Below are 27,696 nucleotides of genomic sequence, written 5' to 3'. Positions count from 1 at the left end.
CTGTTGAATTTATGACTACCTTGACACTGTAACAGGTAGTTGAGTTACATAAAAGCCAGTGCTCTTAGAAAAATGTAAAAGCAAAGAATACTGGATTTAAAAATTGTTCTGAACCATTGGGTTGACATTTCCCATAGAAATCTGTGGTTTCCAATCAGTAAGATTGACATTCAATTATCCATTGTGTAAGGTAAATTATTCTCTCAGGGAGGGGGTTGCATATTAAAATATTAACAAAATATTTATGTATCAAAATTAATAATAAAGGAGATTATTTAAAGCTCCATTTGCCTCATAAAATTTGCAGACATTTTCTGAACTTATCTGGTCACTAATAATGATTATTGCATATAGAATCAAAGTCTCTAAAGAATCACTTACTTGGAGGACATTCAGATATAAAGAAAGATAAGATAAAAGGAAAGGCTGTATCATGCTATCTTAAAAATATTAGAGGAGCAAGAATTCAGTTATGAACTAGTCTTATGCACGGAGAAGGCAATGGCACCCCACTCCAGTACTCTTGCTTGGAAAATCCCGTGGATGGAGGAGCCTAGTAGGCTGTAGTCCATGGGGTCGCTAATAGTTGGACACGACTGAGCAACTTCACTTTCACTTTTCACTTCCATGCATTGGAGAAGGAAATGGCAACCCACTCCAGTGTTCTTGCCTGGAGAATCCCAGGGACGGGGGAGCCTGGTGGGCTGCCGTCTATGGGGTCACACTGAGTCGGACATGACTGAAGCAACTTAGCAGCAGCAGCAGCAGTCTTATGCAATGGACATAAGATAATATGAATTTTATCCAATAAAAATTTTCTTGTAGAACTTGGAGAATAAAGTTTACATACAGGTTGACCCATACCAGGACTTACAAAGAGTGCATCTGTAAGTGAATTATGGTTTTCTCTAGGTTTATATGGTAGAATCACTGATAAGCCCAGTTTCAGGCAATGTTCACTATTAACTCATAGCTTAGCTTTTAGACTTTAGGAACCTCCTTCTCTTCACCTTAAAGTCACATATTTGTCAAAGTCCTCTAGAATATTCTCAGGAATTTAAGAAATGAATAAATTTGCCTTACTTAAGGTATCCTTAAGAGTTCCCCTGCTCCAGTCCATTCTGGAGTAGGTCCCTATAGGTCTCTTTGCCATCCCACATTTTCTAGCTCTACTTGGAGGCAGCAAGATCTTAAAACTATAATAGTACTGGAATATTTCAGTTCTCTAATGCTGCCTGAGGCTTGAGGAAATCAGGTGTTTGCAAAATCACGTTACTTGTCCAGAAATATGCCTTAGTTTCTGTTGGCATTAAATTCACTCCCACTTTTCAGTCAGGGACTTCCACTTACCTTATTAAGTAATCAATCTGTATTCATCATTACAGTGGCCTCTCTTGAGTAGTGCACTGGAAGAAACTCATCTCCACAGTAGTATTATTGATTTTATGTTTTATAAACAGCCCAAATATTTATTCTCAGGTGTTGTCCATTTGTATTTTAATAATGTGTTTTTTTTACCTGAATGTGTGCAGGTTTCCCTAATTAAAATACTATTCCTCACATAGTACAAATATTTTAGTAACATTTGTAAGGAATCCTGTATTTTGCAGTTCCATTTCTTTCCCATCGAAACATTTGGTTCTCTTTCTTTCCCACATTCAGGACTGAGAAACATCTTCTAACTGCTTTATAAAATCTCATATTATCAACATTATGTACTTGTCTGATATCGCAGTAGTAAAAAACCTACCTGCCAATGCAGACCCAGGTTCGATCCCTGGGTCGGGAAGATCCCCTGGAGAAGGGCATGATAACCCACTCCAGTATTCTTGCCTGGAGAATCCTATGGACAGAGGTGCCTGGTGGGCTACAGTCAGCAGGGTGGCAAAGAGTCGGACATGACTGAAGCAAGTGAGCATGTGCTTTGAGAAGTGCACATCACCTCTGAAGTACCCTTCCTAATAATTCATAACCTCAATCTATTCATATGGAAACATCAGGCAAACTTAAATGAAAGTAAAGTTCTGTAGAATAACTGACCAGTGTTCTTCATAATCTGATAAGTAATTCACATTCCATTAAGCAAGCTGCCAAAAGTACACATTCTGTTAATTTGACAGAAAATATGTGAAAAATATTGATTTAGAGAGATGTTTCATTAAATCAATGAAGTGATTTAAGTTTTATGTGCCAGTTTGCCTAAAATAAGAGTGTATCAACAGTTTTACAACACATTTCTATCGCTTCTCTCCACAGGTGATTCAGCTAATCTCACCTGCAGAGCTTTCTTTGGGTACAGTGGAGATGTCAGTCCTTTAATTTACTGGATGAAAGGAGAGAAGTTTATTGAAGATCTGGATGAAAACCGAGTTTGGGAAAGTGACATTAGGTAAAGTAATTTGTCTCTTTTAACTTGTACAGTCAAGATTCACATTTGCTGTGTTAGTGAATAGAAAGTGAGCTAAAAAAGAAGGGGGTTGAGGGTGTTTTACTATCATACTAAAAATGTTACAACATTTAATGGCAAGGAGGAAAAATATCCTTGAGGGAGTGACTATGAAATTGTAAAACCTGAGTGCCATTTGCAAAGAATTTAAGAGAAATAAAAAGGAATTTTCCACTAAGGAATAAACTGAATGTGAGTTTACCAAAATAGCATCAAATATGGAAAATGTGATATTGTACTTTTGGTTGATAAGAGCTCTTTTTTTTTAATTGCTGAGAGGAAATATTGGGTGGCCAAAAAGTTTGTTTGGGTTTTTCTATACCATTTTCTGGAAAAACACAAAGGAACTTTTTGGCCAACCCAGTGTTAACAGGCTTTTAGAATTCAACATCATGTTTTTAGGATTCAAACATCGTCTCTGTCACTTCCTTTTATATGTTGCTACATATTTGAGGCATCTTGTAGACTATAAAACACTTGATAGGAATGGTAATACAAAAATGCTTTTATTACCGTTTTTAGGCTGACTTTAAGGTCTAAATATTAATATAGTGGAAGAATAGCAAATAATCATAAAAATACACTTATTTTGAGGGCATAATGCTTATGCCTCTTCTTTTTTGAAAAATAATTAACATATTTGTTTGCTTACTTTTAAATATTGAGGTATTCAGTTATGACTAAAAGTACACTTATATACGGGTACTCATTTTTATTCATAATGTAAATAAGCAAATATATTAATTAATAAATTATAAGTGAATCAAAATGCAGACCATTTGTAAACATTCTCCAATCTAAAGATCACCTCTTTTGGGTATATTTGAGCATTTTAACCAAATTCTTCTTCTTAAATGTGAAGACTTTTAAAACTTTAGGAAAGGTATAAGAGAAAAAGGTTTTCAATAGAAAATAAAAACCTATAAAACTGTCACAGAGGGTTATTTCTACTGGAATTTTCTTCCTGGCAACAAATACCCAGGAATATAACATTGCAGTCAGGTTCTGAAATGCCCAGATGAGCAATTCTTCAATACATACTAAAATGCTCCTCTGCCATTTTTCATGTTTAAAACTTCACTATTATCTTATACTCATATACTCTGAAATGCTAAGGTTATAGGACAATAACCAATAAACCTCCTAACTTTCCCCTTCTCTACTTTTGTGAGTGCTCAGGGAATGTTCTAGAAAGGTATTTTTTTTCTTTAATTCTTCATGAGGAAGTATTGTGCAAGCATGAGTTACCAAGGGGGTGGGAGAGTAAAGGTGGAAACTTGGTGAGCATGGCAAGGGAGCCCTACTTTGAAGTTTTCCATTTGTTCTAAAAAGATTGTTAAAATCCTTGACAGTGAGGTTAGTGGGCATCTACCGTGAATTTTAAATGTCAGAATTAAATGCTTCATCAGAACATTTAGTCTATAGTTTTGTAATTTCATATTTCTCTAAAAATAGGAATTGATTTGTACCTTTTAAAACAATGCCAGGCTAGAGGTTTCAACTGAAATGTCAAAATAGCTCAGAAATTTTCTATCCTTCCTTTCTTTAAAATTAACCTGATAGATAATTAGTCCTCCAGCCTAAGACATTGGAATTTCTTATCCCACCCTTACATCATATTTCTTCTTAAAGGGAAAGCAATTTGTAAACTTTTCTTCAAGGTCTCTCTCACCTCTTTATTATGACAGTGTGATTGTCCTGCTAAGAGAGATAATTAACTGCAACTTCATTAGCATCCACAAAGACAAGCTTCCTTATTAGAAGTGAAAAAGAAAAGGGCATGATATAATTTAATTAAGATAGCATCAATCCATGACCAAATTTGAAGCACAGATGCTGTAGGTTTTTTCATATCAGATTCACCTAAAATTTTTTCTTTCATGTGTGTGTATGTTTGTGTGGGGGTTTTTTGTTTCATTTTGCTTTATATTTTAGAATCCTCAAGGAGCATCTTGGGGAACAGGAAGTTTCCATCTCATTAATTGTGGACTCTGTAGAAGAAGGTGACTTGGGAAATTACTCCTGTTATGTTGAAAATGGAAATGGACGTCGGCATGCCAGTGTTCTCCTTCACAAACGGGGTGAGTGTAACCTTCTAAGTTTGAGTAGTTGACTTAACCTTTAATGAAAGTGAAATAATTGGAAGGTAAAAAAAAATTGTGTTTTTTTTACATAAATTTATTCCAAATAAAACAATTACGTTAACAGTAAGGCCATCAAAGCAGATAGCACAGTGGATGGGTGACTAGCTCAGGCACTGGAGTCAAATTTAGATATTCAGATTCCTTTTTCTTCCCCTCCCTCAAGCTGTGCCATTAGGTATGCAGGATCTTAGTTCCCCAACCAGGGATCAAACCTGTGCCCCCTACAATCAAAGTGGGGAGTCTTAACCACTTGATCACCAGGGAAGTCCCCCTTTCTCTGTTTTAATACCAGCTATATAATCTTGGGAATGATATCTAACTTCCTTAAGCTTCAGTTCCCTGATAATATGGAATGGGAAAAATAATAATATCAACTCTTAGTGGATTTTACAGATGAAAAAAAAACACTAAGTGTGAAGAGCTTGGGACAGAGCCTATGCACAGGAAGTATTTAGTTAAATGCTATTGATAATATTAGAAGTAAGCAAACCAATTAAAAATAACCAAGAGAGTTTTAAGTCAAAGATTATGCTCTTAATTGAAAGGTTGTTCCTTGAGTGTACAAATTACATCCAATGGAGTCCCCATTTTACTTCATTATTATTTTTTTCTGCCTTAGATAACTTTTACATGTGTAATATCCTCCCATGATTAATAATAATTCACTAGTGAATTATTTTTCAATTATTATTCATCATTAGCAATTTAAGTAAGGTATGTTTTGGTTGAGTATAACATCGGCTACAATAAATCTGATTCCACAGCAACCCCAATACCTTACACACAGGGTTAAAATATATATATAAATATATATTGAATTGTTTGAAATTATAGACGATTGTAAAATTTGAGCCATGCCTTTTTGTTGGTGAAATTTTTTCATGTACGTTACAAGAGAAAAAAAATTTTTTTCTACATTATGCTAAGTGAAAACATTCTCTTACTCAGCAAATTTACAGTGATTTTAATTTCAAAGCACATGTTTCATCCTAAACTCTTTGAGGTTGGAAGAGAAAGAGAATGCCAAAGACTTTATTGGAAAATAGATTCCCTTTGAATAATGTTACTGAAAGCTATTAAAATAGACACCTCTGTTGTCAAGGTGACTGTAATATTCAAATAGTTTACTTTTGGGGAGATGTTAATGGAGGGAAAAGATAAGCAGCAGCTAGTAAGCAGTCTGATTGTTTGTCAGTCAATGAAGGGACTTAAAGTAGAAATATTACACATATAAAAGGACAAAAATATTCCCAGGGTTGGAAGTAGCCTAGATGTATAATTGAACTATTCATCAACATCTTCCCTAGTGATCTGTCGGCTTATACTGGATCATGTTCCTCCTCCAGGAAGCCAGTTCTATCTTTGGAAAAATGTAACAATTAGAAAACATTCCTATTTCACTATCTACCCCATGATCCCGTTTTTAATCTCTCTTTCCCAAAATAGCCCTTCAAAAGTTTGATGACAGTCCCCATAATCCTTCTGGGCCTTCACTTCCATAGATTCAGCTTTAGTTCCTTTTATTCATTCTTCTTTTATGTGGATAAAATACTTTCACCATTCTGATCACTCTTTTGAATTGAAGAGTCTAATTACAGAGTCTGAATTATTCTTCAAGAAGGAAGGTAATAGAGAAAAGATAGAGGGGTCATCTAAAAATCTGTTGGCTTTAATGGTGTTTATTTCTTTTTAGGATAAAGTGGGAGTGACAGTTAAGTAGAGATCATAGGAAGAAGGAAGGAAGCTGGATCATTTCCAAGGAGGATACAACTATTAAAGCTCTTATCTAGCAGACAGGCACTCAAGGGTCAGGAAGGGTCAAACACCGCCAGGCTATTTTTAGCATGTGTGGCCTAAGGTTAAGTTGCCCATAGCTAAGAAAGCTTCCGGTACTACAAACATAAATGACTGAGGAATCAAGGAAATCGTCTGAAAAAACTTTTCCAATACTGCCTGATTTCCTAAACATGAAGAAGAAAGTGGTGGGCAGTGTTAGAGCACTCTTCAATACTTACATCTTCCACAGTGTTTCTCAAATATGTATTTATGCCACCAGCATTTTATCTTCAGTAAAATAAAAGCTAAAGCCAGAAAGTGTCCTTCAAGGTCATGTACTCCAAAAGCCCCTATTAAAGTTAGTGTTCACCTTCCTTTTAAGGGAGCTGCAGCAAATGAGGCATCAATTCACAATGGTAGTCAGACATCTCCTGCCCTGGAGAGGCTTATCAGCATGTGGAATGATCTATCCCAACCATCTGTGGGAAAAAACAATGGACGCTGGTTTACAGATGCCTTAACTACAAGTTCCCCAGCCCTGAAAGGTTCAGAAGCTCAAGGAAGGCACAGCACTTGGGACCTGATAGCAATTGTGTAATGACCAAGATGACTGACTGTATTGCTCAGAAGCCTAAAGCTCAGAGAAGAGCTGGAAGCTGTTACTGTGAATCATATTCTTCTGCTGTTGACTTATAAATCCCTTAACTATCTTACAGGCCTTCAAAGTCTTTCTTCTTAAAACTTGCATAGAGAGATATGTTAAAGCATTTGATGAATACAGATCTCATAAGGCAGTAATTATCCATTCTTCTGACAAGTAAACTTGCCAGGACGTACCTTGCCAAAATAACTTAAGTTTTTTTTTCCTCCTCCACTGTTACCTTTAGTTGAGTATTGTTAACATAATAAAAATGATGTCAGAACCCTCCAATGGGTGTTGCGGATTCTTTGAGCTATCACCTCCTGTTATCAGCTGAGTTGTCCTTAATGCCAAGACAATACTATAAATAGTATAGCTAGGATTGAGCTAGGCTAGATTCTGGGCCAGCCTTTTCTCTTTAAAAAAATCTAATTTCCACAAAAACTGGCTGAAAATTTACTAGGAAATTCGACTTTTGCTTCAGAATATTCAGGGTTGTTGATTCCTACAGCCAGGGAAGGTACTGGGACAGTTAGGGTCATGTCACATGCTCTACAGAGAACTAGGTCATAGAATAAAACAATGGCCAATGGGCCACATTAGTGTATGACTTCCTTGCGCCCTATTCCTCACTCTAGTCCCTGGCCTGAGAAGCTTGAGAGTTAGATCCTTGTCCCAAAAAGAACCGAAGCAAAGAGTAGATACATTTCCTTCTGTGTTATCTCTTGTCTCCACCATTGCCTGTTGAATTGAACTCCCTATGTAAGTCTCTGAACCTTTTACCCAGATGCCTTTGCTTAGGTTCCTAATCACTGCTCCCCAATTTGACCATGCATCCAACACTGACTTTCAGCTTCCCTCCAAAACCCCAATCTTGTATTTGTCCATCATTTGTATGTTTTCCATGTCCCTAGCACAAGCAATTCTCCAGACAGATACCCAGCATCATTGTGCTCTGACTTTGGCCTAGCCACTCTTGCACTCACCAGGCCATCCTAAGTTTCTTTTTCATTCTCTGAGTTCCTTGTCCACACTCTAATTCTGGATGACTTCACAGTGTGGGCGTGTTTACTCTCTGGAGCCAAGCAGTTTAATATTTAAGGGTGTGGACTCTGGAGTAGGGCTGTCTGTGCAAAACCCACTCTTTGCATACTAGCTTTGCTATCTTGGACAAATCCCATACTCTCTGTGAGCCTCAAATTTCTCTTGTATAAAATGGGGAATAATGATAGTACTTTCCATATAGAGCAGCTACGAGGAATAAACTTAGTGTGTATCAATATGTATCACAGTGTCTGACATATTTATCACCATGTTAGCAGCTATTACATGATTTTTCTACTCCAACTATGTGATAATCTGGATAATTTAGGATGCAGCAATAACATGTCTCATTAAAAATTCCCTCACATCTAATTTATCTTTCATTAAAATGGTCAGCTTTAGCACTGGCAATTTTGCTCTGTTGATTCTATATTTTTCCTTATAATAGATTTACTTTAGTTTGAATGTGCTGTCCTACAGGAGATCTTCATTAATTTATTCATGCATTTAATGGCAATTGTTAAAAACCTACTATGTGCCTGGCACTCATAAAATTAAATGATCAGGAAATCAGAACCAATATAATTTGAAATGCCATCATCTGCTTTTTAAACTACTTTGATATTAAGCATTTCTAATGTAGAATTGTGCTTCTAGGGGACATTTGGCTTTGAAACTGTCACATAAAGGGAATGTTCATTAACAGTCCTGTTGTGAATTGTTTAGATATCTTGATTACAATAATATGGCAATTCATTCATCATGAAGTAGTTTGGAAACTGGCAAAGTATCTGTCTCAGAGACTAGCACTAGTTAATAATGATAAACATCTAGTTTTCTTCTATTCCTCCTCAAACCCATTTTAACTTGGATGCGAAATCTCCCTCCCTTTCCCTTTCTCCGTCCCTCCGAAGAGTGTGTGTGTTAAATCACTTCAGTCCTGTCCCACTCTTTGTGACCCTATGGACTGTAGCCCACCAGGCTCCTCTGTCCATGGGATTTCCCAGGCAAGAATACTGGAGTGGGTTGTCATTTCCTCCTCCAGGGGATCTTCCTGACCCAGGGATCAAACCCACATTTTCTGCATTGGCAGGCAGTGTCTTTACCACTGAGCCACCTAGGAAGCTCAAATTTTAGCTCCTTACTACAGGAAATACTTGTTTTTAGAAGGTATGTGTATGTTAGTCGCTCAGTCAGTCATGGCCAAATCTTTGCGACCCCATGGACTGTACCTCCAGGCTCCTCTGTCAGTGGAATTCTCCAGATAAGAATATTGGAGTGGGTAGCCATTCCCTTCTCCAGGGGATCTTCCCGACTCAAGGATCGAACCCAGGTCTCCTGCATTGTAGGCAGATTCTGTACCATCTCAGCTACCATGGAAGCCCCCCAAAGAGTGAAATCCATGGGAATTAGACTTGCTCTCTAACTCCCTAGTCCTTGGAATATCTTCAGTAACATAATTAACATGCATATCATTTAGGATACATTGTTTTAAAGCCAGATGAATTTAGACCCAGTGGACTCCTTATCCCTTCATATAATGGATCACTTTTGTAATATGTGCCACCATCCTTGTTAGTATTTACCTCGTGCATTTATTTGCTGCAAGATACAGGGAGACAATAGAACTGTATCAAGCTCTTTTGGGGCTCATCCTTTAACATCTTTGACCACTGATTTCAAAATATTGAAAAGCCAAACTTTGCCCAGACATCAAAACCTCCTACTTCTCTATACGGCTGCATCTTCCTAAAAAGACCATTAAAAACTGAGTTGTTGTTCAGTCACTAATTTGTATCTAATTCTTTGTGACCCCATGGACTGCAGCACACCAGGCTTCCCAGTCCTTCACTAGGCATACACAGAAGAGTCATTTTTTTGAGTTGTTGCTGTTTGGAAGGAAAAATAATTTTCCCTCTACCCTTCTTAATTGCTTCCCTGGTGGCTCAGAGGTTAAAGCGTCTGCCTGCAATGTGGGAGACCTTGGTTCAATCCCTGGGTCGGGAATATCCCCTGGAGAAGGAAATGGCAACCCACTCCAATATTCTTGCCTGGAGAATCCCATGGACGGAGGAGCCTGGTGGGCTACAGTCCATGGGGTCACAACGAGTGGGTTCTTGGCTATATAAGATAGATTAATGGGAGAAAAGCAAACATAAATTTACTAACATATCTTCCTCCTAAATACATGTGGAATAGCCAGGAAAACTGAGTAACCCCCTGAAATGGCCCAAGCCAGCACCTTCAATACCATCTCCAGGAAAGACAAAAGAAGAGTTGGGGAGCCTGGGAGGCCAGTTATGGGAGGTGACCAAGAAAAGCACAGTAATGATGGGCGTGGTTGTTATGCAGATTTAAGCCTCTGCCTTCTCCATTGATGAGTTTCTGGAGATTGAAAGTCATCCTCCTCCTGGTACAGGAAGGGAAACACCCTTACAAGGGAAGATTTCTTTTATAACTGTAAAGATCTCTTACAAAGAGTAACTTCTACTGGAGTTTTAGAGCTTCTCCTGTGTCTGCTGTTTCTTAAAAATGATCAGCCTTAAATTATCTTTATACCAAAGAGACATATTTTGAGAGGTCATATGTTATCCCTCTTCTTTGCTTATGCAATACCAAAACATTAAAGAACTCTAGTTATGTCACTGCAGCATCTCCAAATGAGAGCCATCAGGTTTAACAGATTCTCTTTGGATAAGATCTGGTAGTCAGAGTTTTATTCTATCCTGTAACATTTTTCTTGCTTCTTTGCTCCTCAATTACATAAGACATGTAAGCTGACCCCAGTTCTTTTTTTTTCTTCTTCTTGATAACTAACACCAAAGCAAAGAAACAAGCAAAAACTACATCGGAGCCTATTATGAATGCCAGGAGCCCAAATTGTCTAGTATTAGTGATTTTTGTGCTGATGAATTTCTTGATATGGACATCCCAATGAGGTTATTTGACAGCCACCAAAATTACAGGCATGAAAACTAAACTTCTGAGCTATTTCCTCAAATACAGAATGTATGATTTAAGTAAAGTTAACTCCAAGTTATTTTTGCCTCAGCTGTGAAATATCTTTTCAAAGGTCTGTCGATCCCAGTTTTTCCTGATCAGCTACAGCATGGATATTTGTTATATACTATAGTTTTGCCTTTCAGTTATTTTGGTTATTCAGTTTTCCTAAATGTGAATTGGAATATCCAAGCAGCATCTTTGTTAGGAAAGAAAGGACCACCCTTAGCTGATGATTAGCATTTTTCTCAAGTAATGAATAAAAAGGGAATGATCCTGAATAAAACCAGTCCTTCCATTTTTATTATTCCTGTTGAATTAATTATGTGGTTCAAAGCTCTTAGTATTTAATTTATATATGGACGCAGTCATTGGAGGGCTTCCCTAGTGACTCAGACGGTAAAGAATAGGCCTACAACACAGGAGACCCAGGTTCGATCCCTGGATTGGGAAGATTCCCAGGAGAAGGGAATGACTACCCACTCCAGTATTCTTGCCTGGAGAATTCCCATGGACAGAAGAGCCTCCAGGCTACAGTCCATGGGGTCAGAAAGAGTTGGACACGACTGAGCAACTAACACTTCACTTCCCTTCATAGTCATTGGAAGTCTTTATTTTGTTTGTTTTCCTAACTATACATTAAATTCTGAATAAAGATCTTTAACTGTACTTCTCTCTTATATCTTTAACTTGTACATCATCACACAAATGTGATGAATGGAATGGTTACCTTTCAGTAAGGAATCTCCAGATTGAACTTTTAAATGTTCTCTCGAGGTGAGGAAGCCCAGCAAAAGACTTGCCATCATGCTTGCCTATAATACCTATAGTTTTGGGTGAATTGCTCTCTTTTTGAGGTCCCCAAAATATCCTAAAGTTTCTCCACCTGCAGGAAATGACCTTCTTTACTCACATAGTAAGGCTGATGGGAACACTGTGAGCAAGGTGCCTAGCTGTTTTTCCAAGGGCTTTGTCAGCTCCACAAAGTCAACCTTAGTTCCTTAAAGCTGTCTGGTCATATCTGAGTCTATACTTGTATATCTCAAGTACGACATTCCAGTCAAAACTTTAGTAATATAACAGGTTTCCAGTTGCATCCTCTTCTAAGGAGAAGAAATTCTTATTTAACTCATATAAATATAACTATAATGGGCTTCCCTGGTTCTTAGGTGGTAGAGAATACGCCTGCCAATGCAGGAGACATGGATTCAATCCCTGGGTTGGGAAGATCCCCTGGAGAAGGGAATGGAAACCCACTCCAGTATTCTGCCTGGAAAATCCCATGGACAGAGGAGCCTGTTGGGCTACAGTACATGGCATTGCAAAGAGTCAGACATGACTTAGCAACTAAACAAGAACAAAATATAACTATAATGCCCTGAAAATAAGAGTATTCACCATGAGTTTCTGAATTCTGGAGGGATCAGGCAGGGAGAAAAATATAAATGTTTCAGTTCTGCTTATAATGATATAATTTACTGAATTACTGTAAGTCATGGTATAAGATCAAAGGTTTTCTTATATCTGGAAAACAAAGATTAAAAAGGCAGTAATATTTCAGACAAAAGAGTCATAAAATTATAATCATATTCATCAGTTCGTTCAGTCCCATGTGATTAACTCTTGTTGATCTTGTCTTCTGTTAGCAGTTTTGTAAAGCCATTAGTTTTTCCATTAGAGTTCTATTTTTTCTTACCCAGTTCAGTGGTATCATCTGAAAATTATCAGAAACCTATGTTTGTCAAAAAGTCCTAAGGAACTTCTTTACCAACTGAGCTAAAGAAGATCTTTAGAAAGGATCATTGCCCAGTCATTGATGTGACTGGTGATATAAGTACAGTCCAATGCTGTAAAGAACAATATTGCATAGGAAGCTGGAATGTTAGGTTCATGAATCAAGGTAAATTGGAAGTGGTCAAACAAGAGATGGCAAGAGTGAACATCAACATTTTAGGAATCAGCGAAGTAAAATGGACTGGAATGGGCGAATTTAACTCAGATAACTGTTATATCTACTACTGTGGACAAGAATCCCTTAGAAGAATGAAATAGCCCTCATAGTCCAAAAAGAGTCCAAAATGCAGTTCTTCGGTACAATCTCAAAAATGACAGAATGATCTCTGTTCGTTTCCAAAGCAAACCATTCAATATCACAGTAATCCAAGTCTATGCTCCATACTGAAGAAGCTGAAGTTGAACAGTTCTATGAAGACCTACAAGACATTCTAGAACTAACACCCAAAAAAGATGTCCTTTTCATCATAGGGAACAGGGATGAACAAGTAGGAAGTCAAGAGATACCTGGAGTAACAGGCAACTTTGGCCTTGGGGTACAAAATGAAGCAGGGCAAAGGCTAACAGAGTTTTACCAAGAGAACGCATTGGTCATAGTAAACACCCTCTTCCAACAACACAAGAGAAGACTCTGCATATAAACATCACCAGATGCTCAATACAAAATCAGATTGATTATATTCTTTGCAGCCAGAGATGGAGAAGCTCTATACAGTCAGCAAAAACAAGACAGGGAGCTGACTGTGGCTCAGATCATGAACTCCTTATTGCCAAATTCAGACTTAAATTGAAGAAAGTAGGGAAAACCACTAGACCATTCAGGTATGACCTAAATCAAATCCCTTACTATTATACACTGTAAGTGACAAATAGATTCAAAGGATTAGATCTGATAGAGTGCCTGATGAACTATGGACAGAGGTTCGTGACATTGTACGGGAGGCAGGGATCAAGGCCATCCCCAAGAAAAAGAAGTGCAAAAAGGCAAAATGGTTGTCTGAGGAGGCCTTACAAATAGCTGAGAAAAGAAGAGAAGCTAAAGGCAAAGGAGAAAAGGAAAGATGTACCCATTTGAATGCAGAATTCCAAAGAAAGCAAGGAGAGATAAGAAAGCCTTCCTCAGCGTTCAATGCAAAGAAATAGAGGAAAACAATAGAATGGAAAAGACTAGAGAGCTCTTCAAGAAACTTAGAGATACCAAGGGAACATTTCAAGCAAAGATGGGCACAGTAAAGGACAGAAATGGTATGGACCTAACAGTAACAGAAGATATTAAGAAGAGGTGGCAAGAATGCACGGAAGAACTATACAAAAAAGATCTACATGACCCAGATAACCACAATGGTGTGATCATTCACCTAGAGTCAGACATCCTGGAATTCGAAGTCAAGTTGGCCTTAGGAAGCACCACTACGAACAAAGCTGGTGGAGGTGGTAGAATTCCAACTGAGCTATTTCAAATCCTAAAAGATGACACTGTGTAAATGCTGCACTCAATATGCCAGCAAATATGGAAAACTCAGCAGTGACCACAAGACTGGAAAAGCTCAGTTTTCATTCCAATCCCAAGGAAGGGCAATGCCAGAGAATGTTCAGACTACCGCACAATTGCACTCATCTCACACACTAGCGAAGTAATGCTCAAAATTCTCCAAGCCAGGCTTCAACAGCACATGAACTATGAACTTCCAGATGTTCAAGCTGGATTTAGAAAAGGCAGAGGAACCAGAGATCAAATTGCCAACATTTGTTGGATCATAAAAAATGCAAGAGATCCAGAAAAACATCTACTTCTGCTTTATTGACTATGCCAAACCCTTTGACTGTGTGGATCACAAAAAACTGTGGGAAATTTTTCAAAAGATGGGAATACCAGACCACCTGGCCTGCCTCCTGAGAAAACCTGTATGCAGGTCAAAAAGCAACAGTTAGAACTGGACATGAAACAACAGACTGGTTCCAAATAGGAAAAGGAGTACATCAAGGCTGTATATTTTCACCCGGCTTATTTAACTTTTATGCAGAATACATCATGCAAAATGCTGGGCTAGATGAAGCACAAGCTGGAATCAAGATTGTCAGGAGAAATATCAATAACCTCAGATATGCAGATGACACCACCTTTATGGCAGAAAGCAAAGAGGAACTGAAGAGCCTCTTGATGAAAGTGAAAGAGGAGAGTGAAAAGTTGGCTTAAAACTCAACATTCGGAAAACTAAGATCATAGAATCCGGTCCCATCACTCCTGGCAAATATCTGGGGAAACAGTGAGAAACTATTTTTTTGGGCTCCAAAATCACTGCAGATGATGACTGCAGCCATGAAATTAAAAGATGCTTGCTCCTTGGAAGAAAAGCTATCACCAACCTAGATAGCATATTGAAAAGCAGAGACATTACTTTGCCAACAAAGGTCTGTCTAGTCAAAGCTATGGTTTTTCTAGTAGTCATGTATGGATGTGAGAGTTGGACCATAAAGGAAGTTGAGCACCGAAGAATTGATGCTTTTGAACTGTGGTGTTGGAGAAGACTTTTGAGAGTCCCTTGGACTTCAAGGAGATCCAACCTGTCCATCCTAAAGGAAATTAGTCTTGAATATTCATTGGAAGGACTGATGCTGAAGCTGAATCTCCAATATTTGTCCACCTGATGCAAAGAACTGACTCCTTGGAAAAGACCCTGATGCTGGGAAAGATTGAAGGCCAGAGAAGAAGGGGACGACAGAGGATGATGTGGTTTGATGGCATCACCGACTTGATGGACATGAGTTTGAGCAAGCTCTGGGAGTTAGTAATGGACAGGGAAGCCTGGCATGCTGCAGTCCATGGGGTCACAAAGAGTCAGACACGACTGAGCGCCTGAACTGGACCGTAGGATCTTCTTGCAGTTGAAGTTGAAGTTTTGCTTTGTTTGCAAAAGCATCAGAGTAACACTATAATTTCCTGTAAATGACAAAAGACTTAAAATGGCATGGTTAAAGATCTGAGTCATTATAATGCAATTGAAGAGGAAATTTGGTTATTTCTGTAACACATAAAATTTTAAAATAATAACTAGAATTATGACTAATAACATTGTACAAGGACATATCTGAATTTTAAAAATTTTATAAATTTCTAGAGCACTTATAATAACGTTTCCCCAAAGAACATTTAGCAGAGACATTACTTTGCCGAAAAGGTCCGTCTAGTCAAGGCTATGGTTTTTCCTGTGGTCATGTATGGATGTGAGAGTTGGACTGTGAAGAAAGCTGAGTGCGGAAGAATTGATGCTTTTGAACTACGGTGTTGGAGAAGACTCTTGAGAGTCCCTTGGACTGCAAGGAGATCCAACCAGTCCATTCTGAAGGAGATCAGCCCTGGGATTTCTTTGGAAGGAATGATTCTAAAGCTGAAACTCCAGTACTTTGGCCACCTCATGTGAAGAGTTGACTCATTGGAAAAGACTCTGATGCTGGGAGGGATTGGGGGCAGGAGGAGAAGGGGACGACAGAGGATGAGATGGCTGGATGGCATCACTGACTCGATGGACGTGAGTCTGAGTGAACTCCAGGAGTTGGTGATGGACAGGGAGGCCTGGCGTGCTGCGATTCATGGGGTTGCAAAGAATCGGACACGACTGAGTGACTGAATTGAACTGAACTGAAGAACATTTATCTCACTTATTTGACAATGCTTCCCATGAAATTTAGCCTACTCAATAAGCCTAATTATTTTCATATCTGTCTTTTATTAGAAGAGAAAGTGAATATTTTGCTGTATTCCAGGGGCTTTTGGAAAGCCCCCAAATTATTTCCAGGTCAATAAGATTTCATTTGAATTTGATTTGAGGGAAGTTTGTCAAAAATTTCAAAAGATTTTAAAACACTTTTTCAAACAGGGTCACAGGTCACTGTGACGCTATAGTTAGTTATCTATTTAATCAAAATGACAAAGACTTCACAGGCAAATACAGAAAGTTAGTTAGCTCTTATAAATATTGAACAATCTCAGTTTTTTTCCTAAATAGTCAAAGATCTGATGAAGATAAAAGATTGGATTTTTATTTTTATAGACAGATGGCATGAATGACAAAGAAAATCTTTGTTTACCACTGCTTGTTAAAAGCAAAAGGAGAAGGGGGCAGCAGAGCATGAGATGGTTAGATAGCATCACTGACTCAGTGGACATGAATTTGAGCAAACTCTGGGAGATAATGGAGGACAGAGGAGACTGGTGTGCTGCAGTCCATGGGGTCGCAAAGAGTCAGACATGACTTAGCAACTAGACGACAAGAACATAGGTAGGCAGTGTACTTTGATGCTGAAATTCATTCACATGATTAACTTTATTCCAATCTTAGCCAGGTTGATCACACATACAATTTTTTTCCCAAGATCCTTTCTTCAGAAAAATTCTACAAATTTCTGTGTCCAGTTTAGTCTGTCCCTTGATCTCTTTTCTATTTTGAAATAATCAACTGTTGGACAAAAATTGCTTTTATTTCTCCAACAAAAATGCACCTCCATACCTCATGCCTTTTCTTACCCAAAAATACATTTTCATGTCCTTGCACACATCATTTCCCTTATTATCTCTGGCACCCTTAATCATATCAACCATATATTAATTAGAAACCTTAATTTCTAGTGGAAATAAACAATTGTGAACTACGTTAGGATTTTGTGGTGTAAAGAATTTATAAATACCTTTTATAATCTCTAGACATATGTGCCCTTTTAAGTAGTGCAGTCTTTCAGTGTGGAATGAGATCTAGTGACTAAAAAACTGAAATTCATCTTTAGTCTCTCTGTATTAGCAAGTCAGAAGTAGATGAAACAATGTATTAATATTTTATTGTTTTATCTTATTCAGAAATGATCTAGATATTTAATGAATTTCCCTCATTCAATTTGAGATAGCAAAACCCTAAGGGTTTAATTTCCCAAAAAGATTTGGGAAACTATTTAACCATCATAAAACAATCATGTTTTGAAAGTTTACCTAAAAGAGTTTATCTCATTTGCATCTCTTTAATACATTTGTCTTTAATAATCACACTTAGATTACCCCTGAAGGTTTTATGAGACATTAAAGCAGTTAACTCTTTTAAGTTATTTTTCTTGTTGACAAATTTTATAACAGAGATAGAATGAACTTATTTGACTTTTAGTAAACCTAGATAGAATAAAAGTATTACACTGAATGCTGACAACTCTAAAGATATACCTGTTTTAATTAAAACAGTAATTTTAAATTTGCTTTTATTGACTAAAGATGAATCTTAGATCACATGAACTTGAGAAACATTTGAGTTAATTCCTATTATATTTAGAAATAATTTCTATAAGTGCTTACTTTAAACTAAGTAAATAGAGCTTTTTTACAAATTGATTATGGTATTGCCATCTAGAGGTATAAAAATACCCTATCTATAGTGTACATGAAAGTGAAGTCGCTCAGTCGTGTCCGACTCTTTGCAACCCCATGGACTGTAGCCTGCCAAGCTCCTCTGTCCATGGGATTTTCCAGGCAATAGTACTGGAGTGGATTGCCCTTTCCTTCTCCAGGCAACCTTCCCGACCCAGGGATCAAATCCGGGTCTCCCGCAATGTAGACATACGCTTTACCATCTGAGCCACCAGGGAAGTCCTCAGTTGTTTAGTGGTTAAGTCACGTCCAATTCTCTTGTGACCGCAAGGACTATAGCCTGCCAAGCTCCTCTGTCCATGGGATTTCCTAGACAAGAATACTGGAGCTTGTTGCCATTTCCTTCTCCCAGGGATCTTCCAGACCCAGGAATTGAACCTGCATCTCTTGAATTGGCAGGTGGATTCTTTACCACTGAGCCACCAGGGAGGCTCCATAATGTACATATCAGGGAGAATATCCCCACTGGTCAAAAAGTCAAGCTCTCAGGACATAGAACAAATGACACAATAGACGAGGCAAAAAACAGGTTACCATCTTTAGGAGGAAAAGGATCAATAAAGCCAAGAATACTCTGTTGAATTTACCAGAGTTTCTAAGAAACTAACTCCACAAATATTTTCTCTTGCTAAGCTAATTTTATAAAAGAGAAAAAGAACTCTTGCTGCTGCTGCTAAGTCGCTTCAGTCGTGTCCGACTCTGTGCGACCCGTAGACGGCAGCTCACCAGGCTCCCCCGTCCCTGGGATTCTCCAGGCAAGAACACTGGAGTGGGTTGCCATTTCCTTCTCCAATGCATGAAAGTGAAAAGTGAAAGTGAAGTCGCTCAGTTGTGTCTGACTCTTAGGGACCCCATGGACTGCAGCCTACCAGGCTCCTCCGTCCACGGGACTTTCCAGGCAAGAGTACTGGGGTGGGTTGCCATCACCTTCTCCGAAAGAACTCTTACCACTCTCATTTCCAACAGACCCACAGGCAGAGATCTGGGAGACCAAATGACATGGTATAAACTCTTACCTTTGGCCAGTTTTGGTCAATTATTGAAGAATCTCTTAGCTACAGTATCCTCGGACTTAGTAGTGTCCAGCTAGTCAAGTTGAATCCTGCCTGCTACACTGACTGTCAGGGAGGAAGAATTTTTTTCTGTACCTATATAAGTTCTTTTATCTGAGTTAAACTGACATGAGACAGATCAATAGGAGAAAATTTAAGCAAAAGTTTAATAACATGTATGGGCTTCCCTGGTGGCTAGATGGTAAAGAATCTGCCTGCAGTGCAGGAGATATGGGTTCAATCCCTGAGTCAGGAAGATCCCCTGGGGAAGGGAATGGCTACCCACTCCAGTATTCTTGCCTGGAGAATTTCATGAACGGAGGAGCCTGGGGGACTACAGTCCTTGGGGTCACAAAGAGTCGGACACAACTGAGCAACTAACACTTTCACTTTTTTTCACTTCATACATCAGAGAAACCCAGGAGAACTGAGTAACTCACCAAAATGACTGAAATCCTCACTTAAATACCATCTTCAGCTAAAGATAAACAAGAATATTAGGGGTAGTGGTTTGGAACCTAAAAGAATAGGAAGGCAATTCATGTGGAATTGGAAAGGCAAATGTTTGCTGGGCCAGACAGAGACCATGGGACACAGAGTGGACTCTGATCTCTAGGCCCTGCTAGGTTCCCCTCGCCATACCTGGCCCTTGTTCTTTACAGACGTCTCTGCTGATAGCTCTATTCTGGGAATAGGCCCTTTACTGAAATTATTGGGTTACCCAAAAAGTTTGTTCAAGTTTGTCCATAAGATGGCACAGAACACCTGAACAAACTTTTTGGCCACCCCAGTATTTTGGGCAACTAAGCTGGAGGAAACAAGAAAAACTTCCTGAGTTTCTTTTTCTTTAAAATAATCAGACTAAGTTAATCGTCACACCAAAGAGACTGGGGTAGCAAAATTTGCTCCCCTATACCACTCTGGGAGAGTTAACTAGAAGTCCCTAGAGCAATGCTTTACAATCTTCTGCTGTTGTTGTTATCACAATCTTTACAGTTCATAGAAATCACCTAGGAAGTTTGTTTAAAAGTGATTTTTCATGTTCTTATTATTTCCTTAGTCTAAGGTGAACTCAAGATTTGAATTTTGAATAGGTTTCTTATTGGTGCTAATGCTGCTGGTCTGTGGATCGCATTTGGCATGCCAAGGTCTTTGCCTAGACATTAGGTCCTCTAACAAACTTGGTAGAATCTAATAGGTGAAAAGCAACTAACTCTCTTGAGTTCACTGTTTCCATGACAGAGGAATGAAAAAGGGGTAGAGCCAGTCAGTGGGATGAATTCTAATTGCCCCATTCTTTTTATATGATCAACACCTTTGAACCTAGTTGAACATTGGTACATTGCCCTCACATCCCCTCTTAATGAGGTTGCTTGCCTCATGTATTCAATGAAATTGTGCTTTATAGAACACATTTGCTACTCAGGGCAATATCTGAGAGAACACTCTTCAACTATTAAATAATTACCCTCTTACAGGAAGAGGGCCTTCATTCTTGGACACAGTTCCTACATATCCCTTTTGAAAATGGAAATCCACTTAAGAATGTCTCAACAACCTATATATGGGTATATACATGTATTTCAGCCTATGCCAATAGGCTATATACAGAGTTCAGTCTGTGAAAATAGCAATTACCAAGGAGAAACAAGCCCTATGATGGGCAGTAAATACTGCTGATTTCCTGTTTTAAGCACTTGCTCAGCTGAATCTCAACTGTGTGTTGTAAGGAAGGGCAGACAGTATGAAAACTGAACCTCCATGGTTAATGATATGATTAAAAAACAGGCAAAGAAGAAATAACCCAGTAACAGAATCTGGATAAACAGGCCTGCATGTTTGGAAGTTCAAATCATTTTTTATAGGCATCTGTCTAGCATCTAAAGAGGTTATAAAAACACAGACCTACAGTGAGAGCAGAGGGAATCCACTGGAACTGGGATCTTTGTCTTGGAAAGCAACACATAAGCAGTTTCAACAATATTAATTCAGTTTAAGATATTTGCAAGAAGCCACAGATATCATGAGGCACACACATTGCCCAATTTCACATATGTGATCGGAGATCGCAAACAGAATACCAGCTCTGTGACCACTACCCACTGACACACCACTCCCTTCACTTCTCAGAACTACTTTCATGTTCTCATCATTTCTAGGTCAAAACAACCTAGTAACTGACAATTTCTTATATCCTGCTCAAAATCTCACTTTACTGCTAAAAATAATTCATATATTCATATAATGCTATTGCATGAGAAAGCAATAAATCATTCCCATTCACTAAATATGTACTAAGTGCCAGCTCTGGGCAAGGCACTGGGTTAGTTATCCTTAGTAGTTGAGTCACTGCTGCAGAAAGAAGGTCAATCACCATCCTGGGCATTAAAACAGCATTGTTGGGGAGAGGGAGATGGCTGTACCTTTTTATGGCTGTGAATTCTTGCGCTCAGTTGAGAAATGGCACAACTGGGTCAAAAATGCAAGGTATAACTTTTAATAAGCAGTTCCCTGTATATCGAACTTTGACAACCAGGTCAGTAAAGTGAGAAATTAGACTTGACACATTAAAAAATGCTAACTGTTCTCTCAGGTCATATAGTAGGAAAAGAATGTGTTGATTTCCAATAAATTACCATGGTAACTTGTATTAGATTTTAGTGTTGATAATTGCATTTGCCATCTGTAAGAAATATGTTAGCTATTTGTCTCTACTTTTAGGGCACATATGCTATTCTTAGCATGTGTTCTGTGAGGAATGATATATCCGGAGGTTGATTTCTCTAAATTACAATTGGACATTTAAATACTATTAAAATAGATTTTGTTTGTACTTGACCAGAAGAAATCCAGTGGTATACTTAATAAAATACAGAATGGTCATTTTAAAGATCACCCAAAGGTCATTACGATGAATTAGAGTTTGATATGAATGAAAATTGACTGAAAAATTGTGAACTGTGATGGAAAAACAGTTACTTGAGAGAGTGTTTTGTTTTTGACTCTTGTGTGTGAGCTAGAGCAAGTCTCTTTAAGTCATTGTTCTTCATTTTTATCATTTACCTAATTGTCTTTAAACCACAATGCAGTAATCTTGTAAGAACATATTAAACCCTGGGTGACTAATAGTGTATATAAACGCATTCATCAGATTTTGCAGGTTCTCAGAGTTTTGTATCATTGTACCTCAGTTTTCAAATCTTGAAAGTGGAATGGAACAGTTGCTCTTCCCAGGACTTTGGTTACATTTTTAACTGTTTGTAAAGTTGATTCACATCTTTAGATGACAGGTTTCTCTAATGGCAGAATAGAAATTAGAATTCCTTAAGATATGTGACTAGTAACGGTGACCAAATTCACGGAAACTAAAATGGAGGAGGCCATTATCAAAGCCTGAAGAATGATACTTAAATTACTTGACTTAAATCAGTTTGGAATTCTAATTCTAGTATGAAATATAAGATGAATATGACTTGAAAACTCATTTATACTTTCACCATTTCCAGATAATGACTCACAACTGCTCGGGTGCATTTCTAATTCTCCCCAAGTGAACAAGTGTGTCTATATTATCTAAATATATCACTATTGAAAGTAGCTAAAAGGAATACATTAAAGATGTCACAACAAAATTCCATACTGGCTGTCTTCCTGGGCAAACTAATGTCAGTGGCAACTCAATAGTACCATAAAAGTTGACAATATTAGAATATATTTTCAATTTGCCATGTGGCATTCGGGATCTTCCTCCTTCAACCAGAGAGCAAACCCACATCTCCTGCAGCGGAAGTACAGAGTCTTAACCACTGGACCACCAGGGAAGTCCCTCAAGTTTTAACTATTTACAAACCAGGTTTGTTTGCTTTTTGGTAAAACAATGCAACTTGTTTTTAAATGTAACTTGAAATCCATATTTTCTCTAAAATTGGATTATGTTTTAATCTACTTTTTCAAGGAATATTTGTAAACTGTTGCCAAAAAATGATTATTTTGTATACAGAGAAAAGCTCCATGGTAGAGTTAAATAATTCCTGCTTGACTTGCCTTCCTGAATCAAGCATCTATAAATAATGATTGGGTAGATAGGTGAATGAAAAATTAATTAGGATAAAGAGTTTACCATGAGGACCCTCGGCAAAACACAGATTATAAACCACCGTGGACAACTCTATTCCAAAAGTGTCCAGAGTAAAAGACAAAATATAAGCTTTTTTGAAGTATTAGCATTTAAAGCTATAGGTCACTTGCCTCTGTTACGTTCACTCGACATCTAACACATTAGAAAGAGATTCATTAAACAATTGTAACTGGAGTAGTAATAGTGGTTATCCCAGGGTGGTCTGATTCCATGTGACCTTTAATTTCTTTTTCTTATTGTTATATGATTTTCAAAATTTTTACAATAAGCGCATTTTATAGTCAGGAAAAAAGGTGAGAAAAAAATCTATTGCTACAGTCTGGAGTATTCAAAATGCTTATAGGAAACCTACCATTAATCTGTTTTCTATAATATCAAATTATTTCCACATTTTGGAAGTATATTAAAGTCTGTTTCCTTGAATGTACTCTTGCTTCTCCTTTGTATCTGTCTATATTAGAAAACTTTGCATACTGGGGGACACCTTGACTTCTGCATTTTCTCAAACCGCTGCTAATTTTCATACACCAAAAACCAGTACATAGAGTGAGACAATAAGATAAGGCCTTAGTCCGTGTGAGGCAGGGCAGTGTTATTGCTGTTTTGGTAAAAGAGAATTCATTATGGAAGATGGGCTCTTCATATATCCGGACAACACAGGCCAGTAAAAGATATAAGAAACCCACCTTATTCTCAACTTTGTCGTTGCTTAAGGACCCTTAGGAGGAATCAAGGAATGGTAGGTCCTGCTATTGGTAGTTCCTAAGGCATGTCTATTTCTTCATAGAGTGTTGATGGAAGGAAAAAAAATACTTAAATGTTGATAAATTCTTGATTAGTATCTATTTTCAAAATGAGAAAGGGAAAGCAAACTTACCACTATTTTCTTCAGCATTTTTATGTTTTCAGAAATCAGAGTGGTCAAAAAAGATTCAACAGGGATAAGAAATGGATTTTTCTGTTACTTCCATTGAAGGAAATGACCCAGCATGTGGTTTGATTATTATTTTTACCTTAATAGTCTCTAGCTCTGTTGAATCACCAAGATTTTGAATGAAACTTGTCTTGTGAGAGAGATAGCTTTTGCCAAACACTTTTTATTGTAATGCTCTCAATAATTAAGAAATATGTTAAAAATCCTAAGAAAGAAATCCTAAAGGGAAAAAGTTATAATAACAACATAGAATTCTGAAGTTTATCAAAACATCCCATTTTGTCTATTGCAGTGCAATTCGTTTCTACATGTGTAATATATTTTATAAATCTATTCTTAACAACTCAATATACTGAATATACTGCAAATCATCATACAGGTTTTTTTTTAAGAAGTGTTCAGTTTTTCTGTCAAAAACATGGTTCCTTCTATTGGTTATCTAAGCAGTCCAGATGTTCTGGGTTCTTTGGCCAGAAGCAATCCCAGTGGAAGACCAAATTCTTCTAAATGTGACAATATATCCTCTGGTGGAGGGTTGCGTCCAGGATAAACACTGCAGCCCTTAACACAAAGGAGTTAAATGGCAACGCCACCTTCACTCTGACAGTTTTCTCTCCAGAGATGTTTTGTAACACTCCATCTGTGACTGTCTATTTGTATGACATGTTGAAAGGAAATGCATAGTAGAGATAAAGTAAATACTTTTTCTTCTCAGAGATTTTCTTTTAGGCATCAGTGAAGTTTGACACCTTGATGTACAATGGCTGTGTCTTTTCTAAGCTGGTCACCTGAGGCCCATTTTGTTGTTCAATATAGTTCTTTTGTCTGGTTTCTCCCCATCACGCTAAGTCCTACACAATCTAAAGTGAAGGGGGCCCCATCGAATATTTGGTATGTTTCTGTGTGTGCAAATACACGGTAGTCTGTGCACAGCCCACCTTATGGTCTCTGGATTTTGACCTGTTGCAAACAGTGCTTTTAGAATCCAAAGGGGAAATGTTTTCAGCGATAAAGCTCTGTCTGTTAGTAAGACCACATGGTACATTTTGAAAATATATGTCAATTTTCCACTGGGGAGAATCTTTGCCCTATTTTCTCTGACCTAATTTTAAGAAACCTGACTTAATTGACACCATGAATCCTTCAAACAGATATTTATTTTCAAGGTACATGCTAGTTGCTTGGAAAAGGAAAAAAAAAAAAAAGATAAACGATATATACCAGCTGAGAAATCAGAGCATAAATTTGCTTACCATCACTCATCATACCATATACTTGCTTTCCCTGTTCTTCACACTCAACCTTGCCAAATTCGTTTGCAGCCTCTGTCCAGCAGTGTGCCATACAGCATCTGATCTCTGTCTCTAAAATCCCCCAACAGAAACACAACACGCATACACAAAGCACCCTGAGTGAGATGCTCATCTGGTCCTTGATTATTATTCTTACAGTAGAGCATTTCTTACCCCTATATAAAAGGCCTAGCAGAGTGACACTTAGGTGCACAATAAAGACTAGCTTTTTAATTTTTTTAATATTTTTATTTTTTTTAAAATATTTCCTTGCATGCCTGACTTTGCAACTACACATCAGTTCCTTCAAGGCAAGGAGTATATTCCATCCATCATTTGATCACTAGAACTCAACACACTATACCTAGTACATTTAAAGCACTTAAAGAACAAAAAGAAAGTGAATGAAGGAGTGAGTGAAAAGACAAAAATGAGTAATAAATAATATAATAATATCAAAGATGTAAAACAATACAAGATTGATTCCTAAATGCCAAGTGAAAACAAACTCTCCTAGTTCCTTAATTCTACAAAGACTATGTATGTTATCATCGGGTTTATAGATGGAAGAATCGTTTTAAATCTGTACTATGAAGTTAACCATTTTTTTTATAAAATGAAGTTTTATCAAGTTAATAGACTGTGTATTAATAATTATACATCAGTTGCTTGAACCTCATGACACCATTGTCTGGAAAAATGGCTCACAGAGATATTATTCTAATTTTAGAGTGGAATACAAAAAAAGCATAACTTTTCATTAGAAAATTGTACTTTTTCTTAGTCATTCAGTCATCCACTTATTCAACAAATATTCACTGAGTTTCTTCTATGTGTCAGGTAGATTTCAAGGCACTTGAGATAGTATCAGTAAAAAAAAAATATGGACAAAATAGACAAAGAAAACCTTTCCCTGATGGAATTTAAATTCCAATGGGAGGAGATAGACAATAGATAATAAATATAGTAATTAGAAAATTAAATATTATATCCTATAATGATAAATGCTATAGTGAAAATCTTTTAGTTTGAAAAAGAAACCTGCAGACATTCCAGAAGAGATGTAAGAATAATACAATAAACTTCCATATAGCCTCTTCAACTAGATTCACCTATTATTAACATGTTGCCACACTTGCCTTATATCTCTTCATCTAGACAGGTTAGATAAGATAAATCTACAGAATGTATATAAACACATATTTCTGAATCACATGAGAGTAAATTGCAGACACCATGACTAAATTATTCAATGTGAATCTTCTAAAAACAAGGAAATTTTCTTACAACATCAGAGTATATTTATCAAATCTAGGAAAATTGAAAATTGATAGACTGCTATTATCTAATATATAGTCTATATTCACATTTCAAAGGGTATTCCCATAATATTCTTGTACCACCTTTTCCATCCAGAATTATGCAGCTCATTTAGTTGTCAAGTCTTTTTAGTCTCTTTTAATCTGGGATTGTTCCTCAACTTTTATTTGCCTTTTATGCCTTTGACTTTTTCAAAGAATAGAAACCAGATGTTATTTTTTATACCGTGTCCCTCAGTTTGAGTTTGTAATTTCCTCCTTGGGCAGATATTTTCTTACATGTGGCTGGAATACTGCATAAATGTTGTTATGCCTTCTTAATGCATTACGTCAGGAGGTACACGGTGTCATGTCCCATTAGTGGTGATGCTCATTTGGGTCACTTCCTTAAGATGGTGTCTGTTTCTCCCTTAATCATTACTAAATAATCAGTAAGGAGGTGCTTTAAGATAGTATGAATGTTCTGCCTCATCAGTCTTTTATCCATTAACTTTAGGCTCTGTTGATAATTCTTTCCTGAGTCATTTATTATTAGGATGGTAGAAAGTGGTGATTTCCAGCTCTATTATTCCTTCTATATTTGCCAATTGGCATTCTGCTGTAAAGGAGAGCATTCCTTTTTATTAATTTGCTTATAATTAATATAAACTCATGGATTCATGTTTTACTTGATTTCTGTCATTACTCATTGTAAACTGTCTTTTAATACA

At 37.4% G+C, this 27,696-nt stretch overlaps 1 protein-coding gene across 1 annotated transcript in view; it reads left to right on the top strand.

The window, feature by feature from the left end:
- Positions 1-27,696, top strand: part of IL1RAPL1 (interleukin 1 receptor accessory protein like 1) — a 695,400-nt gene that overhangs the window by 638,267 nt on the left and 29,437 nt on the right. The window contains exons 6-7 of the mRNA XM_070366609.1: positions 2,257-2,389; positions 4,382-4,527. Coding sequence (XP_070222710.1) covers positions 2,257-2,389; positions 4,382-4,527 — 279 coding nt within the window. The remainder of the gene's footprint in view (positions 1-2,256; positions 2,390-4,381; positions 4,528-27,696) is intronic.

The sequence above is a fragment of the Bos mutus genome, chromosome X (assembly GCF_027580195.1).
Source record: "Bos mutus isolate GX-2022 chromosome X, NWIPB_WYAK_1.1, whole genome shotgun sequence".
Lineage (NCBI taxonomy): Eukaryota > Metazoa > Chordata > Mammalia > Artiodactyla > Bovidae > Bos > Bos mutus.
The sequence above is the reverse complement of the archived record's forward strand: the minus strand, read 5'-3'. Positions and strand labels throughout refer to the sequence as shown.